The sequence below is a fragment of the Myotis davidii genome, unplaced genomic scaffold (assembly GCF_000327345.1).
Source record: "Myotis davidii unplaced genomic scaffold, ASM32734v1 scaffold765, whole genome shotgun sequence".
NCBI lineage: Eukaryota > Metazoa > Chordata > Mammalia > Chiroptera > Vespertilionidae > Myotis > Myotis davidii.
The window spans coordinates 1,716,666-1,729,408 of NW_006296056.1; the positions used below are offsets into that span (position 1 = coordinate 1,716,666).

Sequence of the window (12,743 nt, forward strand, 5' to 3'; positions counted from 1 at the left end):
TATTTAGCAGACTCCCTGGCTCTTCCTCTCTGAAATCAATAATATAGATATTTTAAAAGAACTGATTCCTACAAGGCAGAAGCAGTTGTGGAGATGGGCGGGGGCCAGCCAGAGAGGGCGCTTCCAGGGAGCAGTGGGTGAGTGCAGGCGTGCGAACACGGAGTGATAATAACAGCACTTGACATTTTTATGGGGAATGCACGTCACCAAGTATTTTGCTTAGGTTCCTTATCTCTTGCAGACACGTATAAACAGGAATAAACAACCGCAGCAGCAGCTTTGGACTCTGTGTAGTGGGACAAAGGTTAGAGGGGGTAGATAGGTATTTTTTATCACAAGGAGACCGGATTGGACACAAACGTCCCTGACGGCACTTGGGTAAGAGCAGCCAGCCCGGTGCTAGGTGCTTAGATGTTGAGTCCCCAGGTTTCTAGCTGTGGAGGAGCAGTAAGTTTTAGGGGAATCCGTGGGACAGTTTTGTATTCAGAAGAACTGAGCAAACTTGGGGAACAGTTCATTGTAAATTAGGTGTGAGGGCAAACTCTTCCCTGACCTTTGGGAAGTTAAAGTTATTGAAGCTCTCCGTGCCTTAGCTCTCCAGGGAAAAAGGGATGCGCTGAATGCCCGTTCTGCTGCCTGCCCTCCCAGGGTTGCAGTGAACGCCCGTTGGCCCCCTCGGGTCTATGTAAAGTGAGACCGTGTGCTTCACGATGACCATGAAATACATTTGAACTACTTTGAACATGCGGTTGACATATTTGTTCTTCTTTCTTATTTTGTTTTCTTATTGCAAGTGAAGACCTACCCATGGGGATTCTGGGCCAGGAACCTCCTAACACAGGAGGAAGGATGTCCTTGACTTAATAAGAGTGTTAGAGTTACAAATGGGGCAGTTTGAAGGGTGGATGGGTGGGGGGAGCACCTTTTGTGGTCAGTCTTCTCTTTCATAGGCGTATTATTGCTGGTGAGCTTGGGCAAGTGGGCGAGGGGGGGGCGTGCAAGGAAGCAACCATTGATTATCTCCAGGGCTGTCATCCACTTGATGGACAGGGATAATTAGTGGATTAGACAGGCTCCAATCAGGGATGGTTTCTCTGATGGATGGGCTTACACAGTGCCTTTCATCTGAGGATCTCAGGAGCCCTTCCTCTCGCAGGATGGGGTGGGGAAGGGTGGCTTTGGGGACAAAGCTGTGACAGGCATGCCCGGGCTGCCCTGCATCCTGCACACCCACTCTGGAGCCGCTGCTCCTGCCTTGCACTTCAAGCGGCGAGGGGTCCAGAGGCGCTGCTGTTGAGGTCAGAAGCTTCCTCTTGAAGCTGAGCTCTTCATCTCCCCAAAGTCTGAGCTCACCAAGGGGTGTTCCCAGAAGAAGGAGGGGAGGGATGCTGTGGGCTGCACTCACCCCCTGAAGTTCCCGCAGATCCACAGAGGGACCTGGGGGCCGCAGCAGCCCACGGAGATGCTCAGACACACTGCCCCTTCTCCTGGTGGCAGCAGGTTGGTTCCAGGTCCGCAGAAAACCTGAAGATGTGATAAAATTACCCATAATCATAGCACTGAGGACAGCAACTGTGAACATTTCTGGTGCGTTTCCTATAAGACCTTTTTCTGCAAAGGACTTTTCTTTGTTTTTGTCTTCTTTTTCACTTGGTTGAGGGTCCTGACCATTTCTAGGGTGACATTATAGCTCCCTCAGGGCATTGCCACTGTAACTGGGGGCTGTGTGTTTAGGGAGTCCCCCCCCCCCCCGCCCCGACACACACATTCTACTCTGTCTAGGCTCCTACAGGACACCAGTAGGAAGCAGGACCCCGCCTGCCTGCTGACTGGTTTTCTGTGGCCTTGAGGCTGCACCCGGGGGCTGGGGCTGTTCATCTGGCTGCTTGCATTTCCCAGAATCAGGGTAGCACTTGGCCCACAAAGTTGGTCAGATCTGGGATCCAATTTCAGATTAGACCTCGCTGGTCCTCAGTTTCCTTGGCTATGAAATAATAGTAGTCCTTGCCTCGTGGGGTAGTCAGCCTGTAATAAGAGTATCTATCCAGCTGTGCTTCTCAGAGTGTGGTCTGGGGACCGCGGCATCACTCTAATTAAACACGCAACATCCGGGCCCCACCTCAGCCCCAGGAATGAGAGCCTGCGTTTTTGCAAGATCCCCAGGTGTGAGAAATGTTGATACAAGTACCTGACACCTAGCAGCCGTTTAGAACATGATGATGATGGCGACAGGGACGCTTGTCAAGGTGGAAAGAGGAGCTTGAGAGGTTACCTGTCCAGTGGCATACCCATGACTTGGATTCTCATCAGCCATAACCATTGGGGAGCCAGCCTTTGTCCGGAACCTGTGGACGGGACAGAGGTCTTTGAGCTGGAGCCTGATTCCCTATAGCCTGTGCCTGTGTATAGCCTGTGCCCGCTGGTCCCTATTTTATTCTCGGCTAAGCCCAGTCCTTCTTCTTCCTGAGGGTCTCCTCCAACTCTCTGACGCCCCCGAAACCGCCCCCTCTCCACCACGCTCCTGGTGGTGTCTGATTCCCTCAGCTGTCCTCTGAAGTCGCGCTGTCACCGCGGGCTGGGCTGGGCTGGGCTGGGAGAGGCAGCTCGTGCATTATTTATGGCCCATGCTAACCAGCCCTGCCAATGCCTTACACAGCTTATTCTTCTGCTCCGCGCGTGGGAGGCCATCCTGGGCTTCTGTTTGATACAAAACAAAGCAAAACAGAACCCAAGCCAGAATGGCCACTGGCTGAGTCCTGCGCCCTGCAGAAGGCCAAGGGCCTGCCCAGCCTCCAGGAGAAAGACGCAGGGCTGTGCCACAGCTCAACCTTGAGGGTGGGGAGGGGGAAGCCAACTCACATGTTTATTTAGGTGGCCACCAAACTCGTGGGGAGTTGAAAGTTAGATAGGCCTTTCTCCTCAGCAGTAAGACAATGACTTCATTCTCCTCCCCACTGCCCAGGGCACCAGGGTGCTGTGGGACCCCTCAGCCAGGTCCTCTGGTCACCTGGCTGGCTTGGGGAGTTTTGTCACTTGCCATCTGAATGAAGGCCCCGCCTCGTCTTCCTCTGCCGTCCAACTGGTGGTAAGCTCTGGGCCTTGCCCTTGAAGGCTGCTCATGGTCCCCTTGTCCACCCCCCCATCTCCTGCTTCTCCCAGCACAGCTGCTCCACTGCAGTGTCCTTGGGGCAGAGCCCGCTTGGGTCCTTTCTGCCTCCCTGTCTTCCCGCTCCCTGGATCCTCCCTGGACCGTATTGGACCCTCTTGCTCAGGTCTTCTCTGCCTCCCTGCTGTCCATCTTACTGGAAATGCATTTCCTTCCTCATTTCTCAGTCCTTGAGTCCACAGTTCAGTGGGGAGACTCGGGCTCAGAGATGGACAACTGTGTGACGTGGGAGAAGCAGGTGTGTCTGAGAGCGCCTGGGAAGACGGGACATCTGAGCCGGGAGGTGACAGCTGAGTAGCAGCTTCCAGGACTGTTGGATCCCCGTGGTTAGGAGACAGGACCGCCATCGGGGGTGGTGTACGTGGTGAGGGCAGCATCTGCCCCTTGTGGCTGCAGGGTTGTGAGTTAGGGCCTGTCTTTAGGAGCCCATCTCTCGCTCCTCGTAGGACATGGGACAGTCCTTCAGGTCATTGAGCGAGGCCCCCATGCTTGTGAACAAACCTGCGTTCTTTTCCCGTTTCTGTAACAGGGAGCTTTTCCTTTCTCGCACGACCCAGTGTGATCTGAGTTCTGTGTTCAGCAAACCTGCCTGCTCCCCTCTGCAGAGAAATGCAGGGGGCCCAGGGGAGTCTTTCTTCCCTTTGCCTGTGGACTTGGCAGAAGCCGGGTGCTCAGTGGGAGTCTCATTTTTTTTTTTATTCGGGTCTGTCTGGAAAGTTAGGAAACCTTTATTTTATGTGTTAAATATATACCGTGTATTTTTAAAAATATTTTAAACAAATATTTTCATTGTTGAAAGTATTACATATGTCCCCCTCTTTCCCCACTGAGCCCTCCAGCCTACCCCGTCCCCCACCCCAGACTTCACCACCCTATTGTCTGTGTCCCTGGGTTATGCACACCAGGTCTTTGGTTGATCATCTCCTTCCCTCCGAGATTCCACACTCTGTTCCACGCTTCCCTGTCTCTGGATCCACTCCGTTCATCAGTTTGTTTTATTAATTAGATTCCACATATGAGGGAGATCATGTGATACTTGTCTTCCTCTGACTGACTGACTTCACTTCGCACGATACTCTCCAGGTCCCTCCGTGCGTCTGAAAGGTGTGGAAACCTGGATGTGTTCTCCCGTGAACCCCACAGTGGGGTCTGGGTCGAGACGTCCACAGCTCCCGGACAGCCTTCCTAGGGAGTTCCTCAAACGTGAACCCAGGCAGCAACGCGGCCTCGGGAGAGGACTCGCCGGGACTTCTGGTGGGTGGGGCGCAGATGGGACGATGAGGGGCTGTGTTGGAATTGCCTTCTGAAAGGGTCCTCAGGGCGTACAGTGCCTTTACCTGCAAATTCTTTTGAAATTTGAGTGTGCTCTCCTTGACTAAGTCTGGTAGTCCAGAACAGCCGCTGGCTTTGCCCCTGTGACCTCTTCTCCACGTCCCTTCTCCCTCCTTTCTCCCTTCCTCCACACTTTTGGGTTTTTGTAGTAAAACTACTTTCAAGTGGGTAGAAACTTTGAAAGAAACTTTTTAAAAAAATATGGAGCAACTCAAATCACCTTGCCTTTAAGTTTTAATAACATTTACACACTTAACATTTTTTTCTTACACAGGGAGGTTTTTGTCTTGTGTTCTTAGAAATTCATTTTTTTTTTAGAACCCATTAAATTATAGGCTGCCTGAAAGAGGTGGGCCTGACACTTTGAAAGACTTCAAATATCATTAAGACGGGAGAGAGCTGCTCTTGGCAGGCTTCTGGGGCTGAGTGGGTGTGCGTGGGTGAGAGCGGCGTGCTGCACCCCTTGACGAGAGAGGGGACCCTCCTTTGGTTGCTAATTTGGTAAAGACTGAAATGAGGCTCCAAGTGGGGGCAGGTAAGTAGTTTTTGAAGTGGGGTGAGCAGTCATTTTCAGGAGCGATCATCTCGCATTGGCGTACTCTTCCCACCATTTACTTAGGAGCGGCAGAGACTTTGTCTGACACTGTGCACCCAGCCACCCCGCCTGGCTCTGCTGTGACTGCGGTTAGCTCACAGTTGTACCCGTGTACAGCTGGTTCTGTGCTGAGGACGGAGAATGAGGGATTTCCGCCTGGATGGACGGTCTGACTTGGAGAGTTTATGACTTCTCTCCCGACAGCCTGAGAAACGCTTGGATCAATCCTCTCAACTGTGTATTGAACACTTACCGAGCATGTTAATGTCTGACCTTGTTCATTCCTCACACCAACCCAGGGAGGTGGTCACCGTCCCCGTGCACAGCTCCAGCGACTTGCCCAGTGTCACACTGCAAACGAGAGTGAAGATTCCGTCCAGGAGGCTGAACGCCTGCATTGGGTTCTTCACTCCTTCCCTGCATTCTTTCAGTGTTCAGTGATGTCAGTGTTCAGTGATGGTGATGGAATTGCTTTTCGTTATTATTTATCATTAGGAGGAACAGGCCCTGAGAGGGTGAAGTGACTTCATCCAGTCATTTACTGGCAGGATCCTGGCTAGAACTCAGGGCTCGATGCTTCCTGCTCAGGCCTCTTGCCACTGGTTCATCTCAGTGACCTTCTTCAGGGCTCGCTGGATGGGAGTGGTTGGCGCTGGGGAGAGGAAGAGGTAGCTCTCATGTCCTTCTTGGTGTAGATGAGAGGTGATGGTGACTTTGGCTAGAAGTTGGTGGTCAGTGGTCTGAACATGGGCTTTTCAAAAAGCTGCTTATACTGGCTTGTGGGTCAGAAAGAGAAGGAATGGCTAGATACGGCTCTAATTGGTTGGTTGAACTCTTGCACTCTTAAGGAGGCTCACTGATGCCTGTCTGGACAGAGAGCTCTACTGTTGGGCCAGTGGACTCTGATCTTGGCCCTCCACTGTTTCCTTACTTGGATGTGGGTGTAGAAGGGGTGTTCATATCTGGACTGGATCAGAAAATAGTAAATATGTTAAGTGGGCCATTGGATTTTCCCACAAGGTCTGATGGACCTAGAATGGTGGTAGCCTGAGCTCTTGCAACATAAGTTAAAATAAAGTTATGCTCTTGGGTTGAAGAACCGGGGCAGGAAGATGGGATGGAGGCTGTGTGGCTGTGCAGTGTGGTGACAAGACCTGTGCATGGGTGTTAGTGTCAGTAGCTCAGGTGTAGCTGCCTCAGGGCCTCTGCCAGGAACCAGTCAGACAGGATCCCTGGCCTGGTGCAGCTTAGCAGCCCATGGGAGCAAATGGCAGCCTGGAGGAGCGACCCAGAGGCCTGCAGCTGGGCCCCAGGTCTCAGAGGCACAGATGCAGAACTGATGGGTGCGCTCTCAGCTGTGTGCAGGAGACTTCAGGGCCTGGACGGGCTGTAGGTTCACGGTGCTGCTGTGGCCAGAACCTTTAATTTGATCTTAAGTTTTTTTTTATGTAAACGACTTTTATTGTTTTCATAAAAATGATACATGAGCTTATTAACAACAACAACAAAAACTACGGACAGAGAGGAAAGTACAAACAAGAAAGCAATCCATTGGTCCAGATCTTAACTCCCAGAAACAGTCCCTTTTACTGTTTGGTAGATAATTTTCCAGATGTCTGCCTGCACCTTGTCAGACAGACTGGATTGCTAGAGAAAGGTGTACACGGCACTTTTATAACAAGGTGTTCATGCGCTGCATGATATTTTCAAAATAAAAAATATACTTAACTTCACTTTCATTTAATAGAAAAATGGAAACTGACGTGATACCAAACAAATCACTAAGTTCCAGAGAACTGTTTCTGCGCCGAGAGAAATGAGTTTCTCAGCTATTCCTCTATCGGGGTGCTTCTTAACCAGGGGTGGTTTTGCCCCGAAGAGGACATCTGGCATTGTCTGGAGACATTTGGGTTGTCACAGCCAGCGGTGTCTGTGAATGCGACTGGCATCTAGGAAGTGCAGGTCAAGGATGCTGCTAAATATCCTATAATGCACAAGGCAGCCCTTAAAGAAAGAATTAGCTGGCTCAAAATGTCATTAGTAGCCAGGTTGAGAAACTGCTCTAAAGGTAAGAAAAAAAAGACTATTAAAGCCATTAGGAAGGTGAAATGGTTAAGCTTTAGCTAAATTGCAGCTTCAGACTATTGACTGGGCCTCTGTATTGAAAGATGAGATGATTTACTTCATTGCATAGTGTCTCCCTCCTGCCCTTGACAACGAAATCAAGAGGTGGCCTGTGTTGTTTTTAACATAGTATTTACGTTCTGTCCTGCACCCAAAACCCCCCAGGTGTTTAGTCTTAGTTCTATATTTAAATGATTCAATGACAAGCGACATTTCTGTCACCATGGTTTCCGCTTCTCTGGGTTTGTTTTGCATCGCCTATTGGTCGGTTGGCTACTGATCTTAATATAAATGTAATGTGCAGGTGCAGGGAGGTGTCAGGCCCCGCTCGGTTTTGCCCTGGCAGAATTGTACCGGCAGGTTTGAGCTCATGTCTGAGTACCTTGCTTAGAAAAAGAGTAGGGAGCCCTGGCCGGTGTGGCTCAGTTGGTTGGGCATCCTTCCTTGCACTAAAAGATTGCCAGTTGGATTCCCGGTCAGGACACATGCTGGGGTTGCAGGCTCGATTCCCAGTAAGGGGACATGCAGGAGGCAGCTGATGGATGTTTCACTTTCACATCAATGTTTCTCTTTCTTTCCCTCTCCCTTCCTCTCTCTCTAAAGATCAATATAAATAAATAAATAGTAGGGAGACATGATGGATTTTCCCAGGATGCTGTGGGGATGTGAAGCAGGGTCCCAGGTAGAGATGGAATTGAACTTGGGGGGTGGCTGAAAGAAGGAAAGCTGTGGGTGGATGTGTTGGTTATCTTCAGTTCTTGGAAAAGACTTCCATGTGGAAGCTTGTGTGCAAGAGACTTTAGGGTTTGGATGGATTGTAAATTCATGGTGCTGTCGTTGCCAGAACCTCTAATTTGATCTTAAAATTTTTATGTAATGACTTTTATTGTTTTTGTAAAAATGATACATGACCTTATTAAAAAAAAAACACACACACAAAAAACAAGATCCAAACTATAGCCAGAGAGGAAAGTATGACCAAGAAAGCAACCCATTGGTCTAAATCTTAGCTCCCAGAAATAGTCCATTTTATTATTGGGTAGACAAATATTAAACTTAACTGTGAAGTTGCCCGGAAGGATAGACTTAGGGCTGCATGGATATATAAGACAGGGTAGGAGATACAGGCTGCCATGCGGGGGGGGGGGGGGGGGGGGTTGATGGTTAAGTGTGCTGGGGGCCGCCTGTTGTACTTCAAGCCATCAGTGGAGCAGCTCTACTTATGTAACTTCCCAACCTTGAGATTCTGATGATGCTTCCCAAAGGGAACCTGTCCTGGGAGGAGCCCTAGTCTCTCTAGTTCCCTCCTCCCTACCGTTTGGAATAAGAGTGAGAACAGCCAGGGCCGTGATCAGGTGGAGATAAAAGGGGCCTTTCCCAGGAAGTACATTCCCAGGCTATGCGGAATATTTCAGGTAGAGGAGCCTTGAATATCCTGCACATCTTGAATTTGGACCCACCATCTTTTGACTCAAAAAGTGATGCATCGCTGTATATATTAGATTCTGCCCAATGTGTCCAGCTGGTGTCTGTAGTGTTGACTCGATTATAGGACTGAGCACATTCTAAACCCATTCCCGGGCCAATACATTTATATATCACTGGGGCCGTGGGCCAGACGGCAGGGAAGAGAGCATACACAGATTGTTCCTGTGTCATCGGAATCGGGTGTTGTGTTATTGTCCGAATCAGATGTCTGTCACAGCATGACTTACTGATTGATGGCTTTGTTCTGTTGCAGGGGAGCTACCCAGTTTGGGAAGATTTCATAAACAAAGCGGGGAAACTGCAGTCCCAGCTTCGGTAAGTAAAAGCAGGTCTTCCCAGGAAAATGGCAATGTCCGTAGACAAAGGAGGGAATGGGATGGACCCATGATGCACATATAAAATTAAACTCATCTGCTCTGCCTCCTCCACAGGAATTTTGGGAGTTAAATGGGGTATTATATGTAAAGTAATAATGGGCAGCATTCATAGAGCACTCACTATGTGCCAGGCATGTGTTAACTTAAATAAACCTTAGAACCCCAAGAGCTAAGCACAGCTGTTATCCCCATTATACTGATGAGGAAACCGAGGCATGGATAAGCTGAATAACTTATCCAAAGTCACACAGCTAGTAAATGACAGCGATTTGAACTTACAGAGTTTGGTGACAGGGATTTGAACTTACGGAGTTTGGCTCCAGAGTCGATTCTACTTACTGCCTATTTGTATAAAGAGTTTAAAACTCAGTCTTGACCATTATAGAATCCCATTTACATGAGATGTCTAGAAAAAGCAAATGTGTAGACACAGATGTAGATTGGTGGTTGCCTGGGGACAGGAATAGAAAAGAAGACTGATTACAAATGGACACGAGGGATTTTTGGGGGGTGATGGAAATGTTCCTAAAATTGGATTGCTTTGGTGGTTTCATAACTTTAAATTTACTAAAATATCATCGAGTCGTGTACCTAAAGGGGTGAATTTTTATGGTACACAAATGATGATGCCTCAGTAAAGCCGCCTTAAAAAACCATAAGATTTAGTGCTGATCTGCTCCCTGGGGCTCTTCTTATTGCTTCATCTTGTGCTTGTTCATATATCATCTGATAAGAAATAGGAAATATAGCAACATCTTCTTGCTAAGACTGTATGCCCATAAATCAGTGGGAAGAGGGGCACTTTTGCACTTTGTGGGTGCTCCTTGAGGGATGGGACCTTGAAAAAGCAATCAGTGTCATGGCCCTTGTTCACGGCATATGGGGATGACATAGGTTGGTTTGGATGTATGAGGATGGTTTTCCGGAGCACAAAGCAGGTAGGTTTTCTGGTGTGTTTTTTTTTGGTGTGTGTTTTTTTATCAAAAGCTATGCGGATGACAGAGAGAGGGCGGAAGGGTGGCATGATGCTCGTGGGCCTCTGCCTGTGGACCCCAGGGGTGACTGCCCAGAGCTTTGGCCACAGGGCATGGCTCCCTGGAGATCAGAAGAGAGGAACTCGGGAGAGGTGGATCTTTCCCCCTTTGTTCCCGCACCTTCCTGCCTGGGGTTTCCACCCATGGACCTGGGATTTCCACCCACGAACCTGGGTGTCCAGAGCCGTGAGTGGGCCTCCAGGCGGACAGTGGGCCCTGGAGTCCGGCTCCTTCTCTAGTTGTCAAGTGCTCCCCCATTTCTTTGCTTAAGAACTTACTGACTTCTATGCTGAAGGATCCAAACTCCTCTGCTCAGAATGCAGGCCCCTTCCCTTTGTTCGTTAGTTACATCTGCAGCCCACCCCCCAGCTCGGCCACTGTTACATTTATTTCAAATGAGTTCACCTCCATCCAGGAGGTGTTCTGCAGTAAAACAATAAGACGCTTACGTTTATCTGCCCTCCCCCCACCACACACACATACTTTTCCTTATCTGGCCTCATTTAATTGTCTGGCAAGCTTTCAAGATGGACCATGGAAAAGATTCCCTTTCCTTTTTACCGATGAGGAAGCCGAAGCTTCAAGTAATTAACTGATTCAACACACCAAGTAAGACTTAGAGCAATCTTATCTTACTACCACTTACACAAAGTACATTTTGTATTTTCTGACAACACTTAGGCCTCCTGAGAGCAGGGACCATTTCTGCATTTTGTCAGACTCCTAGCACCCACTGAGGGCACGCCAGGGGCCTCATGCACATGGTGTAGTTCTCTGTGTTTGAGAAAGGATGAAGAGAAGACTGTAGAAGAGGCAAGTAAGCCTGGGAGCATTCAAACCCGAGACTCGCTCCTTCCTGCTGCCCGTGGCTGCATGTGTGTCTCTCCCATCCGAGAGGCCTAAGAGATCTCGTGACACAGCAGATACTGAACTGTGACTCCCTGGGAGCCGTGGTTAAAGCTCTGAATTCGTCACACTTGACCACCTCATTTTCCATGCGGCCCTGATGATGGGTGATGCGCAAGGCACCCCTACAGTGGGCTCATTAAATTTGGATGATTGGCATGGACTTGAATGAGAATAAATCTAGCCACTGTGTCAGATATTAATTGTGCGCCAGAATGAGCTATTTATAAATCCGAGGATGTCTGAGAAAGCTAACTTTTCCAGGGTTTGCATTGGATGTCAGATCTTTTAAAAATGTGCTTCGAGGTGGGATTTCTGACGTTATGGTTTTGTTCTTGTATGTCATTTTTTTAAAAATTTGAGCAGAGCCTAGTCAGTGGCATATGCCTGGGTTGTGGGCTCGATCTCCAGTGTGAGGTGTGTAGGAGGCAGCCCTGATCAATAATTCTCTCTCATCATTGATGTTTCTATCTCTCTCACCCTCTCCCTTCCTCTTTGAAATCAATAATATATCTATATTTAAACTTGAGCAGAAGGACAATATCAGGCCTCATTTGGAAGCCCAGTGCTCAGGGACTGGTGCCTGGTGTTCCCGGAGACCATGCTGAGTGCCAGGAGCCTTTTGTTGCATTGCCACTGTTGCTTATATTGAAAGGCCATTTTTTTTTCTATGTCGCTGTTTTGAACTCTTTCCTTTTTCATCTTTATCCTCATCTCCTTCCTTCAGCAACATTGCATTCATACACATGCTCAGTAAAGACTGGATTCGTATGTAAAATACTTAGAAATTACATCAGGTTAGAGCTCGATTGTAAAGTACAGATCTTGGGGCTGGCTTGCGTGTTTGGGGGATCCACCATCTGCTCTTCACTGGATGACATCTCGGATCCCAGCTCCAGGAAACAGGAGACCGCAGAGCGCTCAGCGCATCTTACAGTGCTCAAGGGCATGTGACGGATTCACAATCATTTCTAGGCCAGCAAATGAGTGTAGTAACTCCTCCCTATTCTCAGCTGTTAGGAATTCAGAAGGTACGGGGGAGGTAGCCTTCTAAGGTTGGAAAATGATGTTTCACTGTGATTACGATTTCGGGGGAAAGTCACACAGCCAGGATATTGATGTGCAGTGGGACGAGCATGGGGCTGTGAGTCATGGGCCTGGCTACTAGTCCCAGCTCTGGTCTGGATGTAGTTGGAAAGCCACCTTGTAGATGTGGTCTCCGTTTTCCCTTCTCTAAAATGAGTTACTTAAGTTAGATGATCTCTCGCTAAGATTCCTACTCTAAAATTAATTTTTACTGGTACCCTTGATATTTTTTAACTTTTTTTTCTTTTCGGTAGAAACACCTGTCTTTCCTTCCTTTGTGAAATTTTACCGGGTAATGGGCAGGAGGGCATGGGCGGAATTGCCGGCATTTATTGACTAGCACCGAAGGAGCTGGGCGTTACTGGGGAAGGGTTGCGAATAATGTGAGGAGGATGAACGCCTCCCAAGAACAAAGTGGGACCACAAAGCCAAAGGTTGTCCTTGTCCAGCTGGCTCTGCTGTCCTGAGGATAACGTGCAGTCTGCGGAGGTTTTAGCCCTTGAGCGCTAATGACATTCCTCATGCCTGTGTCATCTGTTTGTATTTTAGGACAACAGTAGTAGCGGCAGCTGCCTTCTTGGACGCCTTTCAGAAAGTGGCCGACATGGCTACCAACACACGTGGTAAGCAGATGG

At 48.9% G+C, this 12,743-nt stretch overlaps 1 protein-coding gene across 13 annotated transcripts in view; it reads left to right on the forward strand.

Moving 5' to 3' along the window:
- MTSS1 (metastasis suppressor 1) overlaps positions 1-12,743 on the forward strand; it is a 139,342-nt gene that overhangs the window by 15,370 nt on the left and 111,229 nt on the right. For all 13 annotated transcript variants that reach the window (XM_006770969.2, XM_006770968.2, XM_006770972.2 and 10 more), the window contains 2 exons: positions 8,959-9,020; positions 12,658-12,731. In XM_006770969.2, coding sequence (XP_006771032.1) covers positions 8,959-9,020; positions 12,658-12,731 — 136 coding nt within the window. The remainder of the gene's footprint in view (positions 1-8,958; positions 9,021-12,657; positions 12,732-12,743) is intronic.